General features: G+C 43.1%; 1 protein-coding gene across 7 annotated transcripts in view; it reads right to left on the bottom strand.

Annotated features, from left to right (window-relative positions):
• Nucleotides 1-3074: 3074 nt before the first annotated feature.
• The window catches only part of zbtb47b (zinc finger and BTB domain containing 47b), a 289399-nt gene continuing 272435 nt past the window's right edge, over nucleotides 3075-20038 (bottom strand). For all 7 annotated transcript variants that reach the window (XM_072254156.1, XM_072254161.1, XM_072254155.1 and 4 more), the window contains exon 6: nucleotides 3075-8140. In XM_072254156.1, coding sequence (XP_072110257.1) covers nucleotides 7764-8140 — 377 coding nt within the window. In that variant the 3' untranslated portion in view covers nucleotides 3075-7763. The remainder of the gene's footprint in view (nucleotides 8141-20038) is intronic.

Below are 20038 nucleotides of genomic sequence, written 5' to 3' on the forward strand. Positions count from 1 at the left end.
GGCACATCCTTCCTATAGAGTGGTGACCAACACTGCCGACAGTACTCCAGCTGCGGTCTAACCATTGTTTCCTAAGATTGTACAGTCACCTCCATGGTCTTTGGCCAATGCTGTGCAATCCTTTTACCCTTCTCTTAGGATCTATCCAACACTTCCCTCTTACACAACCCTGCATTTTTCTGTCAACTTTGAGCTCATCTAAGAATTTCTTAAATGTATCTAGTTTATCTGCCTCTACCACCAACCCTTGCAGGGTATTCCACATACCTACCACATTTTGTGTAAAAAAAAAACTGCCCCAGACATCCTCCCAACAACACACACAAAATGCTGGTGGAACTCAGTACGCCAGGAAACATCTATGGAAAAAGTATAATACTTTCCCCCGAAAACCTTTAAATTATGCCTCCTGGTTTTAGCCATTTTTGCCCTGGGAGTAAGTTTCTGGCTAAGCACTTGATCTTATCATCTTGTATACCTCTATGCTGCAAAGAGACAAGCCCTAGCTCACTCAACCTATCCTCATGCCACATAGTCATAGTCATACTTTATTGATCCCAATCTAGATTGGACATGCTCTCCAATCTAGGCAGCATCCTAGTAAATCTTCTCTGCACCCTCTAAAGCTTTTACATCCTTCCTATAATGAGGTGACCAGAAATGAACACAATACTCTTGAGTGGTCTTACCAGGGTCTTATAGAGCCGTAACATTGCCTTGTGGCTCTTGAACTCAATCCCCCAACACATTCACCTTCTTAACCCCTCTATCAGTTTGCCCGGCAACTTTGAGGGATCCATGGATGTCGACCTCAAGATCCCTTTGTTCCTTCACACTGCTAAGAATCCTGCCATTAACCCTGTATTCTGCCTTCCAAAGTGGATCACTGAACAGTTCCCAGGTTGAACTCCATCTGTTACTTCTCAGTCCAACCCTGCATTTTGTCGATGTCCCATTGTAACCAATGACAATCTTCTATGCTGTCCACAACTCCACCAACCTTTGTGTCATCTCACTCACCTTCCATCTAACAGTTTACCCTGCTGCTGGCTTGAAGAAACCTTTGGACGCACATACTATTCCTCAATGCTCGCTCTAGTTTAATTTTTGAAGAGCTGACCAAATTTTGATTGAGGACTGTCCGTGTGGACTTCAGCAAGGCTGTTGCCAGGGGGAAGTTCAAGTTAAATTATCATTCAGCAGTTACATGAATATGGACAAATGAAACAGCATTCCTCTGGGGCAAACATGCAAAATACATTACCAACAGCACACTGCACATATGGTTACGATTTCAGAAAAAGAGGCCGTCACTAAGAGAATGAAAGCCCCTATGTGGCATGAGCAGACTGAAGGTAAGTTGTCCTGGTCCAGCTTGTTTTTCCACTGAGTGAACATCAGAGGTCAGCACCAAGTGAACGTTAGTGAGCAGCAGCAGCTCAGCGTCTCTGTGATCCCGCTGCCTCAGACTACAGCTAGTTGAGGGAAGGAGAGAAAGGGGAGAGAAACATACTTGCATTTACAATGGATTCCGGTTAATTGCAACTGGTACATTTTGGCCTGATTAAGTGGCGGCCCCAATTAACCAAAATTTCATTAAAATAGTTGAAAAGGTATAAAATAAAGACAACCTATTGTTTGAGCAACAAATTATGTATTCAAATGAAATACAGAACAGATTAGAACACCACCAATATTACCTCGGTACTACAAAACTGTGTATTAGTTCCAAATTGTTATCGATGGACGAATTCATCCAGAATACCTGTGCACTACTGCATTTTTTTGGTTGACTAATGAGCAAAATCAGAGCAAAACCTAGTGTAGATAATGGGAGTGCCTTGATACAATGCTGTCAACGATTGCATCCTCCAAATCTTCATTTTCATTGTAACATTCAAGATGTTTGACGATACAGGTACCTTCAAATTCTTCATTGTTCCTAACTTGAAGTAGTGAAATCGTTTCATTTTCACTTCTGGCTGTTTCTGGCATCTCCAAGTCGGAATGCTTGAAATCACAGTGAACGAAACAAGTTTGGAATTGTCTTTCTGTTCATGTCTCACCAACTTATCAGTGACAAACTCACTGATTTTTTGAATACAAACGCATATAACTGATGCTATTAAAAAACTGGCACTGTCTCCTGCCCCAATTAAGTGGCATAATGTCCCAAATAAGCCATTGCCCCAATTATCCAATGCCCAATTGACTGGAATCCCCTACATATTGCACATTTCATAACTAAAACCCTTTAGAGCCAAAATTAATAGCAGTTGGATCAAATCTTCCCTAAATAAGTGATAATGAACGGATAATTTATTATAGAGAATGAAAGAAATATTACAAGAACTCTCTCCTACTCACCTTCAGCTTTGCTTAATAGGATCATTTTGTTTTAACATCCACTTTGGAGGTGATGGTTGGAAAAGGAGAAGGGCTGGAGAAGGGATCTGATAGGAAGGAGAGTGGACCATGGGAGAGAGGGAAGGAAGAAGGTCACCAGGAGGTGGTTTTAGGCAGGTGAGGAGAAGAATGTAAGACGGAGGGGACAAAGTGAGAATTGAAGAGGAAAGGGAGAGGGGGAAAAATTAACAGAAATTGGAGAAATCAATGTTCATGACATCTGATTGGAAGCTACCTAGACAGAATATGAGGTGTCACCCCTCCAACCTGAGAGTGGCTTCATCGTGGCAGAAGATAACTCTACTACTGGAGTTTATGGAGAATGGTGCTAAAACCAAAAGTCAGTGGGCAGTTCCGTGGGTGAAAATGCCTTGTTAATGAGAGAGGTCAGAGGAGAATGGCCAGATTGGTTCAAGCTGAAACTCAGATACCCATGAGTTACAACAGTGGTGTGCAGAAGAGCATCTCTGAATGCACAGCACATTGAACTTTGAAGTGGATAAGCTACTAAAGCAGAAGACCACAAACATACATTCAGTGGCCACTTTATCAAGTACTCCTGTACTGATACACAAATTTGATTTACCTCCTGTACCTAATAAAGTGGCCACTGAGTGTATATTTAAATAAACAAGACATAAACCATATATTTATTATAATGAAAGGGTTTATTTCTGTCAGGAATTTAGACAGCAAATCCTGAATACACTATACACTAAGCAATACATAAATGACGGATATAGACCAGTAATTGTAGCACCTATTGACATAATCTTCCTTTTAACCACAAGATTACAACATTCTATATTAATGCTATATACACAAGATAACTAAGATGTGTTTATGTAGTAAAATATAGAATTAAGATACTTATGACTGATACACAAATTTGATTTTTTTTCTTAAACCTAATGCTTTACTAAACGGCCAAGCTAAATTTTGGCCTCAAATCCACTGAATATTAACTGTAGCATTTCCCTATGTTCAACAAGCTGTTTGCTACCTGATTGAGGCTGTACTATGCAGTGAGCAACATTGGTACAATCTCACTTCAAAAAAAAATCCCTCAGCAAGATAGTGGAACACTACAGTACAAAGCATCATTTCTCCCTACCAACCCCTCCCCCGACCAACCCCCTCTGGTCTGTGTAAGAAAGGGCCATTAAATAGGGATAAGGTGCAAGATTTCATGGTAAAATTAGCTTACCTAAGTGAAGCACATGAATAAATTTATCCATGATATTGATCAGTACTGTTACAGTTAAATGCTCCGATTCAATATTAATCCTCACCTTTCAACTCTGACCTTCGAATTTAAATGCCTATGAATTTAATGAAACCTTTGAGTGTAACTCATCCAACCCTAGAACTGATTCAGCCTTAGGAGACTGGCAGACAACAGCATGCCATACAGAACAATAACGTGAGTTCAACTGGTAAAGGGATGAAAGTCGGAATTGGAACGAGGATTTATTTTAGAAATAATAAAAAAAGACTCACCACAGGAAGTGCCACCAAAACAAAATAAAATCCCCTTAATATTGTTGGCTGAGACTTGATATCATTACTATAGACTGTATGGGTGCAATATATAACCTGTGTAAGTTTGTCCTGCTTTTTAATGACAAATGTCCATTTATTGCTTTCTTTGGGATAATTTTTTGTCAAAAACATTTTTTTTCTTTTTTTTTTAAAAATAGGGTTGCGGAATTCAGCTCTCCCTCCTCTCAATAATACATAAAGAGATCCCAGCTACAAAGAGGGCATATCACAATGCCTGGCTGTAGCCGTTTGGTGTGCGACCATGCGCAGTGTAGACCACGGGGTTAATGAAAAGGAACGAATTATTGAATTATTATTCACCTTGAACTGTTTTTGTGCAAATGTCACAATGTGGGGACTACCCTTTATTTCCAGCATCAGGCCAAATTGCAAACAATAAGTTTGCAGCGACTATGATAGATCTATTACAGGAGGCCAAATTGTTTTTTATTTTGAAAGGTTTATACTTGCCAATGACCATCTGAAGGCTCCTATGTCAGAAGAGTCAGAAAGTGCTGTATGAAAGCGTCAGGATGTGCATTCCCTTGGTTACTATTGCTTTAATTGTGACTTTCCTAAGTTTCCATCTCTTCACGATGAGCAAAATAGGCAGAATTCAAAAGTATCAAAAACACTTAATATTAAAAAAAGTCCTATGTCTTTACAATAACCAACTTTTATTTTATTTAATATTTTAAACTCTGTATCCGATAAGAGCACATTAAAAATACTGCGATGCTTCACTGACATACTCCTTATCTCCTCTGTACAACAACAAATACTGCACTTTAAATTCTCTGATAAAATATAGCTTGTGACTTAACAGTGCACTTGCAAAGATACTTTACTCCCCTGCTTCTTACCACTAAATGTTATAAACCTGCACGACGGAAACAAGGAACTTCTACTCCTTCCCGATACAAGATAGTGATTTTTATTACGATTAAAGCTGCTGATTATGTCATTCTGAACCATTTACTTCAAATGAGCTTCTACCTTTTCCAGTCCTACCTCAACATGTAACTGGACAAGAGGAGGAGGGAGTGGGAGATTCAGTAACTGCACACCTTTGATGTGGATGCAGTGTAGTGTACAAGGTTGTCTGAGAAACCAAGGCCCAAAGCAAGCAATCACAGCAGCTCTAGTTTCAAAAAGCAAGACTGCTCACCAGTCTCATTGTACTAATGCTTTTAAAATCTAGGTTAGTGTTCAAGTTTAAAACAAAAGTTTGCTAGTACCCGTTAGTTGAGCAAAACAAAATTAATTAAAATGGCATCTGGGAACATGGTCCATGCTGGCAGCCCTTCCTAATGGTCTAATTATAGACCTTGAAAGCACCAGCAATGGCCTGGTATGTCCAGCAGTGTCCGGTTGGCCTACAAGAATGAGAGAAGGCAGGGCCCAAAAGGGGTCGCTTACCGTTCCCCGCTGTTCAAGATGAAGACTAACTTTCAACAATTTGGTTACCTACATAGTAGCATCCCAAAAATCTATTCAAGCTTGTCTTGAATAAATTCAAGAACTAAATAACCTTTGCCTTCTGGGATTAAGAACTCCACACATTCACAAACCTTTGGGTTAAAAGATTTCTCCTCAGCTCAGTCCCAAATGGCCAAGACAGTGATCTGCTTGATCTAAACTCTCCAGCCGTGAGATCTACTTTCTGAATGTTCACCCTATCAGGCCACATAAGATTTTCTGTTGAATGTTTTTTAATTGTCCTAAACCCTAGGGAATTATACACTAGTTGACGAAATCTCTCCACGTGACAATCCATAGACACAGCAGTCAATACAATGAAACTAGGCGTGGTCTCAACAACACCCAATCTAACTGCAGCACGACATGTACCCTTGTACTCCAATCGCTTTGCAATAATGGTCAACCAACCACTTCATTTCCTACTTGCCTGCTGCACTTGCAAAGGAAGACTGCACCATCCCATGATTCTTCTTGCAATAAGTTCTCTTTCCAGAGTCCACCATGTTTGAGGTGAAGACATCATAAACAAACTGGACGATGCAAAAGTTAACCAATGCAAATGATCTCTCTTGGGATTTCCACACCACTACCTGACCACATACTAGAAGGACTACCAAAAATAAGAGCTCAAATTCAATTCAACATTCGATCAATCAATGTTCCCTTGTCCTTTGGGCACAATCATGCAGGATATTTGACTAAAATAAAATCCTTGGCTAAGAAAAACTCATGAGGTTTGATCATTTATGCAATCAAGATCCTACCTGAACACTCACTGAAATACCAGTTGAAACTCACACACAAGTACAAATCACCAGAGTAGCCTTATTGCCTGCAGACCCACTCATCTCTGAAACACAAACCTCCACTCTATCACAAAGATGCAATGCTACTTTTACGTTTTAGACTGGAGTACATCTCCAGATTAACCACCAGCAGCCAGATGAGCTGGGAGTAGTGGAAAGAGGGGGTAGAAACGTGTCCTTCATTGAAGCGCCCCTTGCAACTCAAAGTACCCAATCGTTTAAGGCAATATTTGAAAGAGAAATCCTGTTTTCCTGTTGAGTATATAGAGATTTAATGAAGAGAAGCCCTCACTCATTGCAGCTTGGAGCAGTCGTTGTTGGTGAGGTGCCAATAACCTCACGCGTCTTACCCGAGCGCCACCGTGCATCTTTTCTCGGCTCAGTGCTATGTGCCTCTTCTGCTGGATGCACAGCAAAATCACTGCGTTTCTTCAGGGTTATACTGACTAGTTCCACTCCCAACTTTCCATCAAACAACCCCAGACCAGCTCTATAACCATCTTTCTTGCATTCCATGGGCTTGAAAATGCCAATTTCTGCATTTATTAGCTCCACCTTCCCGTTGAAAGACACAGCGCCCATAATTAAGTGCTAATTCTGTGCTCTGGAAAACTAACTACAGAAAGGTATGCAAATTTTGGAGGTAAAACGCAGCAAAGGTGTGAGCGGGAGTGGGTTCCGAAGGCTGGGAGAAGTAGGATTCCCACCAGTAACTTCCTAGCCTGGTGGAACTATTTGCTAAATATTCATCCTGACAGTCCTTCCCTCTTTGGTTTTTTGTACATTCCTATAAGCTGCTACTCTTTCACTCAGCCTTGCTTCAATCGAGTCCACAGCAGGCCACACACTCTTATGGTTCTGGTTCACTTACACCACACAACACTGGCTGCTAAAATGTCAAGTCCGTTGGGTACACTCCAGTAAGTGGTTAAACTTGCTACACACAAGCACAGCTCATTTTGTTAAATAAAACAGCAGGTTACAGATTAGAGGCAAGGGGGGAAAGGAGAACGGCAGGAAGGGGAAGAATCCCATATTACCTTGCTAATTAAGTACATCAGGAACACATTTATGAAGGGCTACCTGTTCAGTCCCTTTGCCCTCAGGATGCACACTGTATTAAATCTGTACATGTCCTTCTTGCATTATATGCTGCAGGTACAGTATATTTGTGTTTGAAAATTCTAACAAAAGATATTTTTTTAGTGAATAGTTAGAGTCTATGGTTGTCTTTAAAAGTGGTTCAGACTAGTTATCACCAGTCCTGTCCTATATGGTATTTAAAAAAAAATCCTGTCTACATCTTTAATGTAAATAATACACCAAAATAGTTTTTTTTTGTTACACAAGTCTTTTTTTCCCCCTAGGTTCATTGACTGTTACACCCTGTCCTTTAAGTACATATGCCTCCTTTGGTTGTATTCCTTCCAGGTAACAGTGTATTCGGCGTCACACCTGGGGCATGGCTCCAACCACTTGGGCAGTCCCTCATCTCTTCTGTTCGGAGAGAAACCAGCTCACAGCCGCTCAATTGTTGTTGGCGTTTATCCGTCCAGCTGGGAAGAGGGGTGGAGGGGGCGGCAGGTGGGGAGGAGGGGGGAGGGAGTGCAGGAGAGGCAGTGGGAGGGAGTGGGGGTGAGTGTGGTGGGGGTGGGAGATGAGAGGGCTGGAATTGGGGGGCGCGCTGGAGGTGAGGCTCAGTGGGCTGCTGTCTGCTGTGACGGGGTTGGTCACTCGGAAACACTTCTCCTTGTGCGCCTTCAGCATGTTGGAAAAGCGGAACCGCTGGCCGCAGACGTCACAAGGGTACGGCTTCTCGCCCGTGTGCGTCCGGCGATGGCGCTTCATGTTTGGTCGACTGGTGAAGCTCTTGCCGCAGATTTCACAGATGTATGGTTTCTCCCCTGAAAGCAAGCAGAAAGTTCATTTCTTAGAGTCAAGAAAACAGGCCCTTCAACCCATCTTGCTCGTGCCAAATTTATCCTGTCTAGTCCTATTGATCTGCATGTGGACCTCCATACCCCTCCCATCCATACACTTACACAAACTTCTCTTAAATCTTGCAACTGAACCCGTACTATCACTCCCACTGGCAAATTGTTCCACATTCACACCACCTCTGAGTGAAGAATTTCCCTTCAGGTTCCCCTTACACATTTCACTCTTAACCTTTGACCTTGGTCTCACCCAGCCTCAGTGGAAAAAGCCTTCTGGCATTGATCCTATCTATATCCCTCATAATTTTATATACCTCTATCAAATCTCCCCACATTCTCCAACACTTCAGGGAATATAAAGTCCCAAACTAGTTAATTTTTCCTTGGGTTGAAACCCAGTGAATCTCCAGCCAAGCTGCACCACCAGGGTACAGCAGGAAACAGAGTACTCCATCTGCAGGCCCTCTGGCCTGGTCCGTCAACGGCCACCACAAGAGATTCTGCAGATGCTGGATATCTGGAGCAACACACACAAAATGCTGGAGGAACTCAGTGGGTCAGGCAGCATCTGTGGAAGGAAGTGGACAGTGCTGATGGATCTCAGCCCGAAATATCGACTGTTCATTTCCCTCCATAGATGCTGCCTGACCAGCTGAGCTCCTCCAGCATTCTGAATACATTTTGTAGATGGTGGTTCTTCGAAAGGGTATCCAACCAATCTCACGTAACGTTCCCTCTTGGTTCCAACTTTCTTTGTTTTCCTAAAAAATCACACCGGATGGCTTTAAAAAGCCCTCAAGAGTCCAGTCTTTATGAACAAGTCTCAAAAGTGCTTGAGCTGTGTTTGCCCAGCAGTGGGCAGCACCACCCCTGGTGAGAGGACTTATTTGGCTAACAGCAGTGGGAAGCATGAGACTCCCAATGGAATGTTGGAATCACGTCAAGCAGTACAGACAAGCCCAATTATCAACAAGCAACTTTGCCGGCAAGCCAAAATGATTAAGTAGAGGCACAAAGTGCAAATGGTTGAATCTAGAGCAACAGAAATGTTAAGCTACTGGAGGAACTCAGCAGGTCGGGCAGCATCTGTGGAGGGAATTAGACAGAGCTTCAGTGTCTTGTAAAGACACTGCCCAGACGAAGGCAATGGCAAACCACTTCTGTGCAAAAACTTGCCAAGAACAATCATGGAAAGGCCATGATTGCCCAAGTCATACGACATGGCACGTAATGAACAATAAAACACAATAAGAAATACATTTTTAAAAATTAATTTGAATAAGGAGTGCAGAAAGAGAGCAAAACAAATTATTGCTGTTGTGTTCGTAGATTCATTGCCCATTCAGAAATCGGATGGCGGAGGGGAAGAAGCTGTTCCTAAAGTGTTGAGTGTGTGTCTTCAGGCTCACGTAACTCCTTCCTTGATGGAAGCAGTGAGATGAGGATATGCCCTGGGTGATGGGGGCATGATGGGATGCTGCCTTTTTGAGTCATCGCCTTTTGAAGATGTCCTTGCTGCTGGTGACACTGTCGATCTCCCTCCAGGGACGCTGCCTGATCCGCTGAGTTCCTCCAGCAGCTTGCTTTTTGCCGCTAATTATCACTGATTTTTTTTATTATTGTCACATGTACCGATGCACAGTGGAAAAAGCTTGCCTTGCATGCTGTTTATTCTGCATTGTTATTGTTTTACTGTATTCTAGCTCAATGCACTGTGTAATGATTTGATTGTATGAAATGCAAAGCTACTGAAAAAGTGCACTGCAGGTAAACGGCAAAGTGCAAGATAATTACGAGATAGATTGAGAGGCCAAGAGTCCAATAAGAGATCCATTCAACAATCCGTTAACAGTGGGATAGAAGCTGTCCTTGAACTTAAATACATTCAAGAAGTTAGCTTAGCTTTACTTGACACGCGTCCATCAAAACACTGAGTGAAATATACCAATCACATCAAATCAAACTCGTGAGGGTGTGCTGGGTGCAGCTGCAAGTGTTGCCGTGCTCCCAGGGCCAACACCATGTGCCCACAACCTACTAACCCAGACTGTACATCTTTGGAATGTGGGAAGAAGTCAGAAGAGCACCTACTTGGTCACAGAGAGAACGTACAAACTTCTTCCAGAGAGCTGTGGGGACTGAACCCCGATCGGTGAAAGCAGGCGCTGTTAAGCTGTGCCGCGGGGGGGGGGGATGGGGGGATGCAATCAATGAAGATGGGGGAGAGTTGGAACAGGATACAGAATAGCGATTATCACCAAGGAACATACTGCATGGGAGAAAATTCTCTAGTTCCCATTATCTATGTTTCAATAAAAAAGGTAAATACGTCAATCTGCTCTTCCATCTGGAGCTTCCGTTTGATCCGTTCCCTCCTGCACAACAAGACTGTTGCAGGGAGAAAGCAGGACAATGGGGTTGAAAGGGATAATAAATTACCCATGATGGAATGGAGGAGCAGATCTGATGGGCTGAATGGCCTAATGTGGCCCCTATGATCGTATGGACTCTAGTTGAAGTGTACACCAACAGAAGACACTGCACTTAATCCATTAGGTCATTCAAACAAATCCCGCCATATCCACAACTTCTCCCACAGGAGAGGACGAGGGCAGCAGACATGCGAGAACTCAAAATACCCCTACAAGTCTAAATTATCTTGACCAGGAAAGCACTTTATCTACTCCCTCATAATCAAGACTAAATCTACCCTACACAACTACCTTCACCCAACAGCTCAAGGTGGCAGCGGAGTATCACTTTCACTGAGTATCAAGAACCGGTAATAAGAGGGGAATGCTGACACTGCCAGTGATGCCCACATCTCTCTCTCACACACACACACACACAAAAACACTTCTAAATTCTTATTAACACTGACAAAATGCTGGAGGAACTCAGCAGGCCAGGAAGCAGCTATGCAGAGGAATTACCAGTCAATGCTTAGAGTGGAAATCCTTCATCAGTCTTGGAGGGGGGAATGAAGTCAGAAGCTACGAGTTGATAGGTGGAACAGGTAAAGGGCTGAAGGACGTTAATATGAGAGGACAGTGGACCATGGAAGAAAGGGAAGGAGGAGCACCAGCGGGAGATGTTGGACAGGTCAGAAGTGTTAAGAGGGAAGCCGGACTGGAGAATGGACAAAGAGAGAAGGTGGGGGGGGCAGTGAGAAGTTACCGGAAGTTGGGAAGTCAATGTTCATGCCATCAGGTTGAAGGCTACTTAGATGGAATATGAGGTGTTGCTCCTCCAATCTGAGAGTGGCCTCATCATTACAGAGCAGGAGGCCATTTTGGAATGGGAAGTTGAACTGAAATAGGTAGTCACTGACAAACAGAGTGAAGGTCCCCTGACCTACATTGTACTACTGGAAATTGCTCTTCACTGTGGGTTGATTGGTTAAATAGCCTGTGATTCAGACAATCTGTTCACATTTGATAATCAGCAGCCGTTCAGACAAAGACAAGAGCTCACGGAAGGGTAACAAATACAGAAATTGGAGGTCGATGGGATATCATCCTTTTCCTGTCAAAGCACATAACCATTTTGAATTCATTGAAACCAATTGAATATTGAAAGGCCTACATAGAACGGACATGGAGAGGATATTTCCTGTACTGGGAGGGTCTAGAGCCAGAGGGCACAACCTCAGAACACAGAGACGTGTCCATTTAGAACACAGGTGAGGAGGAATTTCTTTAGCCAGAGGGTGGTGAATCTGTGGAATTCAATGCTACAGGAGGCTGTGAAGGCCATTCATCATCATCATCAGGTGCCATGCCCAGTTTGAGCTTTGACTGCCATGGCCCACACACTCCTGTCGCGGGTCAGGTGGATCGATTCATTGGTATTCATTTCCAGTTCTCTGGCTGCTGTCTCCATCATCATTTGTCTTTGCCTTCCTCTTGCTTTCATCCCTTCAATCTTTCCCATAATTACCGTGCATTCTAACTCCTCTTTCCTAATCACATGTCCAATGAAGTCACATTGCCTTTTCATGATCTCATACATTATTTCTCTTTTTGTGCTTGGTCTGTTCATGATATCCTCATTAGATATTTGTTTCATCCATGATATTCTTTGCATCCTCCTCAAAAACCACATCTCTGCTGCTTCAATTCGTTTCCTCATGTTACTAGATATTGTCCAACATTCCGAGCCATATAACATAACTGGATAAACATAACATTTCAGTACTCTGAGGCGGGTTGTCATGCCTAGTTTAGTATTGGTCAGTATACTCTTCATTCTCGTAAAGGTATCTTTCACCATCCCTATTCTTCTTTTGATGTCCATGTCGCACCTGCCATCTGATGTCACCCAGCTTCCTAAGTAGCAAAAGTTCTGTACTTGTTTTATGTCTTCCCCGTTTATTCTCAGCCTGCAGATAGGATTCTCCTTCTTTTTGGATTTCACCATACATTCTGTCTTTTTGCAATTGATAGATAGACCCATTTTTGCACTTTCTTCAACAACTATATCAATTAAGTTTTGTAGTTCTTCCTTCATATTTGCAATTAACAGTGTCATCCGCATATCTGAAATTACTGATGTTTTCACCGCCAACTTCGTTTCCCAAGATGTCTCTTATTTTTTGTAATATTGTTTCACTGTACACATTAAACAAATCAGGGGAGAAAACACAACCTTGTCTAACACCTCCCTTGATTTTCATAAACTGACTCACTTTTCCACCTATTCTTACAGTGGCAGTTCGTTCCCAGTACAGATTTCTGATTAGGCGGAGGGCTTTCGAATCTAGGTCCAGAGTTTCCTGTAATATTTTGAATAATTTATTGTGTTTCACCTTATCAAATGCTTTTGTGTAATTGATAAAAAAAACAAATCTTTCTGCACTTGAATATCTCGTTCTGATAGTATCCTTAACATCAATATCATGTTTCTTGTACCTTTGTCTTTCACAAAACCACATTGTTCTTTACCTATTTCAGCTTGTATCTTACTTTTAGCTCTTGTCATCAAAATTCTTAGAAGTAACTTAGTGATGACCCGGCTGGTAGCGTAGTGGCATCAGTGCCGGACTTTGGGATGAAAGGTCCTGAGTTCGAATCCAGCCGGCTCCCCTGCACGCTTTTCATTCATGCTGGGTTACGAGCTGGTGAACTCTTTGGAAACTCACCCGCCAGACGGCAATGGCAAACCACTGCTGTAACTTGCTTCGTACGCGGCGTGGAGGGAAATCGTCCGCTAACCGGAGAAACTCCGGATGCGACATACCTTTTCTTTCCTATCTTACTGATGTAACTCATTAAACTTATGGTCCTATGTATTTCACATTCTATTGCTCAGGTTTCTGAGGAAGAGTGATAAATACTGATACTAAAGATTAACATCATGCAAAGTTCGTTGGACACGTGCTGGAACATGTCAGAATAGAAATAAAACACTAATTTATTCTTGAGGAACATCCCATACTAATGGAGTAGGAATCTTTATGGATGAAAACATGGCAAAAAGGACATTGGGCAATATCAGAAAGAGTGCTCCTTGTTAGATTCAGAGGACAACCATTTGATTTAGCCAAGTCATTAGGTATATTTAAAGCAGAGGTTGATTAGTAAGGGTGTCAAAGGTTACAGGGAGAAGGCAGGAGATTGGGGTTGAGAGGGATAATAAAGTCAGCCATGATGGAATAGCGGAGAAGATTTGATAGGCTGAATGGCCTAATTCTGTTCTTATGCTTTATGGTGGAAAATAATGAAGAGCTTCACATAGAAATAATAGACACATTTTACAGAACTCCTAATACAAACAGAGAACAGATTGTTGAAATCAACTGAGCTAAGTAGCCCAAATTCCCTAGCTTGGCTAATCTTGCGTCATCAGTATATTGAATTACCACCAAAATGGCCCTTCAGCATGCATATTCAAGCCAAGAAGAGCTACAGGAGGCAAGCAGCCAATGGTTTTTTTTAAACCACATTTAATAATTGTGCCAGTTTTTCCGGAAAGTTTTCAAGCAGAAAGATTTTGTTGCCGACGATGAAAGTCTAATGGTTCACCAGCCAGCAGAGCTACTCAACAATCTGATATGCCAGGGAGGGCAAGGACCAAATGTATGAAAAGGATAATTAGAAACAGGGATAAGTATATGAAAACCAGCCTCACTGCTAATAACCACTTCCCACTGCCTCAGGAAAGCAACCAGTATAATCAAGGTTCTCAAAGTTAATTGCCAAATGCACAAGTCCATGTGTGTACAGGTGCAATGAAAAGCTTCCTTGCAGCAACTTCACAGGCACAGAGCATCAGATAAGCAACACTCCTGAGAAAATATAAATTAAACAAATTATATACAATGTTCTGCAAGAAAACACAATGAGAACAACCAAAAAAAACTGAAGTCCATTGATGTGCCAAGTGGTCAGATGCTGTTGCCAACCTACAGTGATAAATTTTTGCTACTGGGTTCAAGAACTGAATTGTTGAGGGGAAGTAGCCGTTTTTGATCTTGGTGGTGTTCACCTTAGGCTTCTGTACCTCCAGCTCTGTGATAGCATGGCCCAAGTGGGGATTTCCTTCTTCCCATGATGTCCTCGCTTGTGCGGCTTCAGAACTGGGTGTCAGACATGGCTATGAGCAGCACTGGGGCCCCACCATAGATTGTACTGGCGCCCTTCCTTTTTTCCCTGTATACCTCGGACTTTAGATACAACACTGAGTCATGTCATCTGCAGAAATTTTCTGATGACTCAGCAATAGTTGGGTGTATCAGGGGAGGACAGGAGGATGAATACAGGGCCCTGGTGGAGGATTTTGTCGAATGGTGCAAGCTGAATCATCTGCAGCTCAACATCAGTGAGACAAAGGAGATGGTGATGGACTTTAAGACGACTATACCTGCACTGCTCCCTGTTACTATTGATGGTCAGGACGTGGATGTGGTGATGACCTACAAGCACCTGGGGGTTCACCTGGATGATAGACTTGAGTGAAGCACCAACACAGAGGCTGTGTACAAGAAGGGCCAGAGTCGCCCCTACTTCCTGAGAAGACTGAGATCCTTTGGAATATGCAGGTCTCACTTTCGCATGTTCTACCAGTCTGTTGTTGCCAGTACAATCTTCTATGTGGTGGTGTGCTGGGGCAATGGCATCAACATGGGTGATGCCAACAGGCTCAATAAACTGATTAGGAATGCTGGCTCTGTTATAGGAGTCAAACTAGACACACTGGAGGCTGTGGTAGAACAATGGACCCACTGGAAAATCTGGTCAATTCTGGACAAGGTCTCTCACCCTCTGCATGCCGGCTTGGCTGAACAGAGGAACACTTTCAGTAATAGACTGAGGCAACTGCACTGCTCCAAAGAGCGCTATATGAGGTCACTCTTACCCTTGGCCATCAGGCTCTAAATGAGTCAACCTATATTTGGAGAACTGTGTTCAGTTCTGGTCACACTACAGGAAGGATGTGCATACTATAGAGTGCAGAGGAGATTTACAAGGATGTTGCCTGGATTGGAGAACATGCCTTAGGAGAAAAGGTTGAGTGAACTTGGCCTTTTCTCCTTGGAGTGACGGAGGATGAGAGGTGACTGCGTAACCTACTCGAGAAACTGCCTAGAATTTCACAACTGCATAGCCCTCTTTTTTTCTAGGCTCCATGTGCCAATCTAAGAGTCTTAAAAGACCCTATTGTATCCGCCTCTACCACCCTCACTGGCAGTGCATTCCATGCACCCACAACTCTGTGTGTGTAAAACCTGTCTCTGACATCTCCTCTGTACCTGCTACCAAGCACCATAAAACTATGCACCCTCGTGTTGGCCATTTCAGCCCTGGGAAAAAGCCTTTAGCTATCCACACGATCAATGCCTCTCATCATCTTATACACCTCTATCAGGTCACCTCTCATCCTCTATCACTCCAAGGAGAAAACGCCAAATTCACTCACCTACTCTCCAATCCAGGCAACATCCTTGTGTAACAGGCTGCAAGGTTTCACTGCTAATGTAACGGCTTCTCTGTAAAGTTCCATTGCTGAGGTAATGGCTTCCCTGTAGCAGCAATGTTTGGGTTATGACTAGAGATAACGGGGCATGTTAGCCAATGAGCAGGGTGTTGTTCTTTGTGTATCTGGGAGCTGGGAATTCGCGGTCTTTTACTGGGGAGAGATGAGGAGAGGAGACGCGAGTGGAAAGAGTGGACTTGGAGCAAGGGTCCAAAGGTCAGCGACAATCGGAGGAGGTCGATGATGGATGAACGGCTTATCAGTGAGCTCCAACGTTACGCATTAGACTGTTTCATGAGAATGGGCCCTTTTTCTTTTTTTGTTTTCTTTACTAACCATATAGTCAAATTAAGAATTATAAATCTCAATCGTTTAATCGCATATTGTGTACTGTTTGTTATTTCGGGGTACTGATTTGTAACAGGAGACACATTGCGCAGCATCCACCCAAACGAGATTTCTTAAGTTTGGCTGGGCCAGGGACTATCATCCCCTATATTAAGCCGCCAGCCGCAATGAGAGTTACACTTGTAAATCTCCTCTGCATTCTTTCTATAGTATCCACATCCTTCCCGTAGTGATATGATCAGAACTGAACACAGTACTTCAAGTGGGGTCTGACCAAGGTCTTATATAGTTGTAATATTACCTCAGGGCTCCTGAACTCAATCCCACGGTTGATGAACGTCAACACACCATACGCTTTCTTAACAACACTGTCAATCTGCGCAGCAGCTTTGAGTGTCCTCTGGACATGGACCCCAAGATCTCACTGATCCTCCACATTGCCAAGAGTCTTACCATTAATATTATATTTTATCTTCAAATTTGACCATCTGAAATGAGCCACTTTACACTTATCTGGGTTGAACTCCATCTGCTACTTCTCAGCCCAGTTCTGCATCCTATCAAAGTCCCGTTTTAACCTCTGACAGCCCTCCACACAACACCTCCAACCTTTGTGCCATCAGCAAACTTACTAACCCACCCCTCCACTTCCTCATCCAGGTCATTTAAAAAAATCACAAACAGGAGGGGTCCCAGAACAGATCCCTGTGGAACACCACTGGTCACTGACCTCCATGCAGAATACGAACCATCTACAGCCACCCTTTGCCTTCTGTGGGCAAGCCAGTTCTGGATCCACAAAGCAAGGTCTCTCCTCGGATCCCATACCTCCTTACTTTCTGAATGAGCCTCGCATGGGGAACCTTAACAAATGCCTTGCTAAAATCCATAATACACAACATCCACTGCTCTACCTTCATCAATGTGTATTATTACATCCTCAAAGAATTCAACCAGGCTTGTAAGGCATGACCAGCCCTTGACAAAGCCATGCTGACTGTCCCTAATCAGATTACGTCTCTCCAATTGTTCATAAATCTTGCTTCTCAGATTCATTTCCAACAACTTGCCCACCACTGAAGTCAGACTCGCTGGTCTATACTTTCCTGGGTTATCGCTACTCCCTTTCTTGAACAAGGGAACAACATTTGCAACCCTCTAATCCTCCGGTACTTCTTCCGTCCCCATTAATATTGCAAAGGTCACCGCCAGAGGCTGGGGTACATCTCGTTCAGTCCCAGCAACTTGTCTAAATCAATGCTTTTCAAAAGCTCCAGCACATCCTCTTTCTTAATGTCTATATGCTCAAGCGGTTCAATCTGCCGTAAGTCATCCCCACAACTGACAAGGTCCTTTTCTCTAGTGAATACTGAAGCAAAGTATTCACTATGTACCTCCGCTACCTCCTCCAACTCCATGCACATTTTTCCACTATCACACCTGATTGGTCTTATTCTCACATGGCTCATCCTCTTGCTCTTCACGTACTTGTAGAATGCCTTGGGATTTTCCTTAATCCTGCTTGCCAAGGCCTTCTCATGGCCCCTTCTGGCTCTCCTAACATCATTCCTCAGCTCCTTCCTGGCAACCTTGCAATTTTCTAGAACTCTATCAGTACCAAGTTTCTTGAACCTTTTGTAAGCCTTTCTTTTCTTCTTAACTAGATTTTCCACATCCTTTGTTCTTTTACCCTACCATCCTTTCCCCACCTCAATGGAACATACCTATGCAGAATGCCATACAAATGTTCCCTGAACATTTGCCACATTCTTGCTGTGCATTTCCCTGAGAACATCTGCTCCCAAGTTCCTGCCTAATAGCATATTTCCCCCTACCCCAATTACATGTTTTCCCAAATCGTCTGCTCCTATCCCTCTGCGCTATGGTAAAGGAGATAGACTTGTGATCACTACCTCCAAAATGCTCTCCCACCAAAAGATCTGACACCTGACTATGTTCACTTCCCAATACCAGATCAAGTACAGCCTCTCCTCTAGTTGGTTTATCTACATATTGCGTTAGGAAACCCTCCTGAACACACCAAACAAACTCCACCCCCTCTAAGCCCCTTGCTCTAAGGAGATGCCAATCAATATTAGGAAAGTTAAAATCTCCTATCACAATAACCCTATTATTATTGCACCATTCCAGAACCTACCTCCCTATATCTGCTCCTTAATATCCCTGTTACTATGGGGGGGGGGGGGGTTCTATAAAATAAAACACCCAGTAGAATTATTGCCCCCTTCCTGTTTCTGACTTCCACCTACACTGACTCAATAGATAATCCCTCCATGACTTTCTCCTTTTGTGCTGCTGTGACACTATCCCTGATTAGCAATGTCATGCCCCCACCTCTTTTGCCTCCCTCCCTACACTTTTTGAAACATCTAAAGCCTGGCACACTCAGCAGCCATTCCTGCCCCTGACACATCCAAGTCTCTGTAATGGCCACGACATCATAGTTCCAAGTATTGATCCATGCTCTAAGTTCATCCGCCTTGTTTAGGAAACTCCTTGTATTAAAATAGACACATCTCATAAACCATCAGGCTGAGTGGATCTTAGCTCTATCATCTGCCTATCCTTCCTGACATCACTGTCTGGGAATCACGCACTTGTATCCTTTTTCAGACTTGTGCCTTCTTGCTTTCTCACCTACCTTTGTACTGAGCAAAGTCAGATGCTAAATAAGACTGCCTTATTCTTTATATTACAAATTACTAACTGATTGTGCATTATAGCCCTGTTTCATGAACAAGGAAACCAGATCCCTTTGTAGCGTGGTAATCCGTAGTATATTGAAGTAACATCTGCTTCTCTAATCCTCCCATCCAAGTGGAAGGCCTCATGTTTACCCACACTATCCTCCATTTGCCAATTACTTTTTGAACTTTCACATACAGAGCCATTGAGCACAGAAATGGGTCCTTTGCCCTAAATGGTCCACACCAACTAAAATTCCTTTCTAAGCTAGTCCAATTTGCATGTGTTTGGCCCCCTGTCCCTCTGAACCTTCCCTATCCATGCCCCTGTCCAAGTCTTTTAAATGTTCATGTACCTGTCCCAACCACTTCCGCTGGCAGCTCATTCCATATACCGATCACCCTCTGGGTGAAAAAGTTGCCTGTCCAAGATCCTATTAAATCACTTTTCAGCTTAGTGACGTCTTTCCCCTAGCAGGGTGACCAAAACCGAACACAATTAACCAGCATCCTGGACAAATGCAACATACCATCTCAACTTCAAAACAATGCCATGGCTGACGAAGGCCTGCATGCTAAAAGTCTTCTTTACCACTCTACTTGTGACATCACCCTCTGGGTATCACGCACTTGTATACTTTTTCGGGCTTGGTGACTCCTTGTTTTCTCAACTACCTTTTGTACTGTGCAAATTCAGATGCTGAATTTCCTAACGTTTTCAGAAATCTATTAGAGGGAAGCAATAGAAGGAGTAGGGTCCCCTCAGTGGTAGAAGGGAATTCTTCGTGTGTGGACTCCAGGTTGGGAACCCCTGGTCTAATGAAATAGACAGCAAGGA

The sequence above is a fragment of the Mobula birostris genome, chromosome 3 (assembly GCF_030028105.1).
Source record: "Mobula birostris isolate sMobBir1 chromosome 3, sMobBir1.hap1, whole genome shotgun sequence".
Lineage (NCBI taxonomy): Eukaryota > Metazoa > Chordata > Chondrichthyes > Myliobatiformes > Myliobatidae > Mobula > Mobula birostris.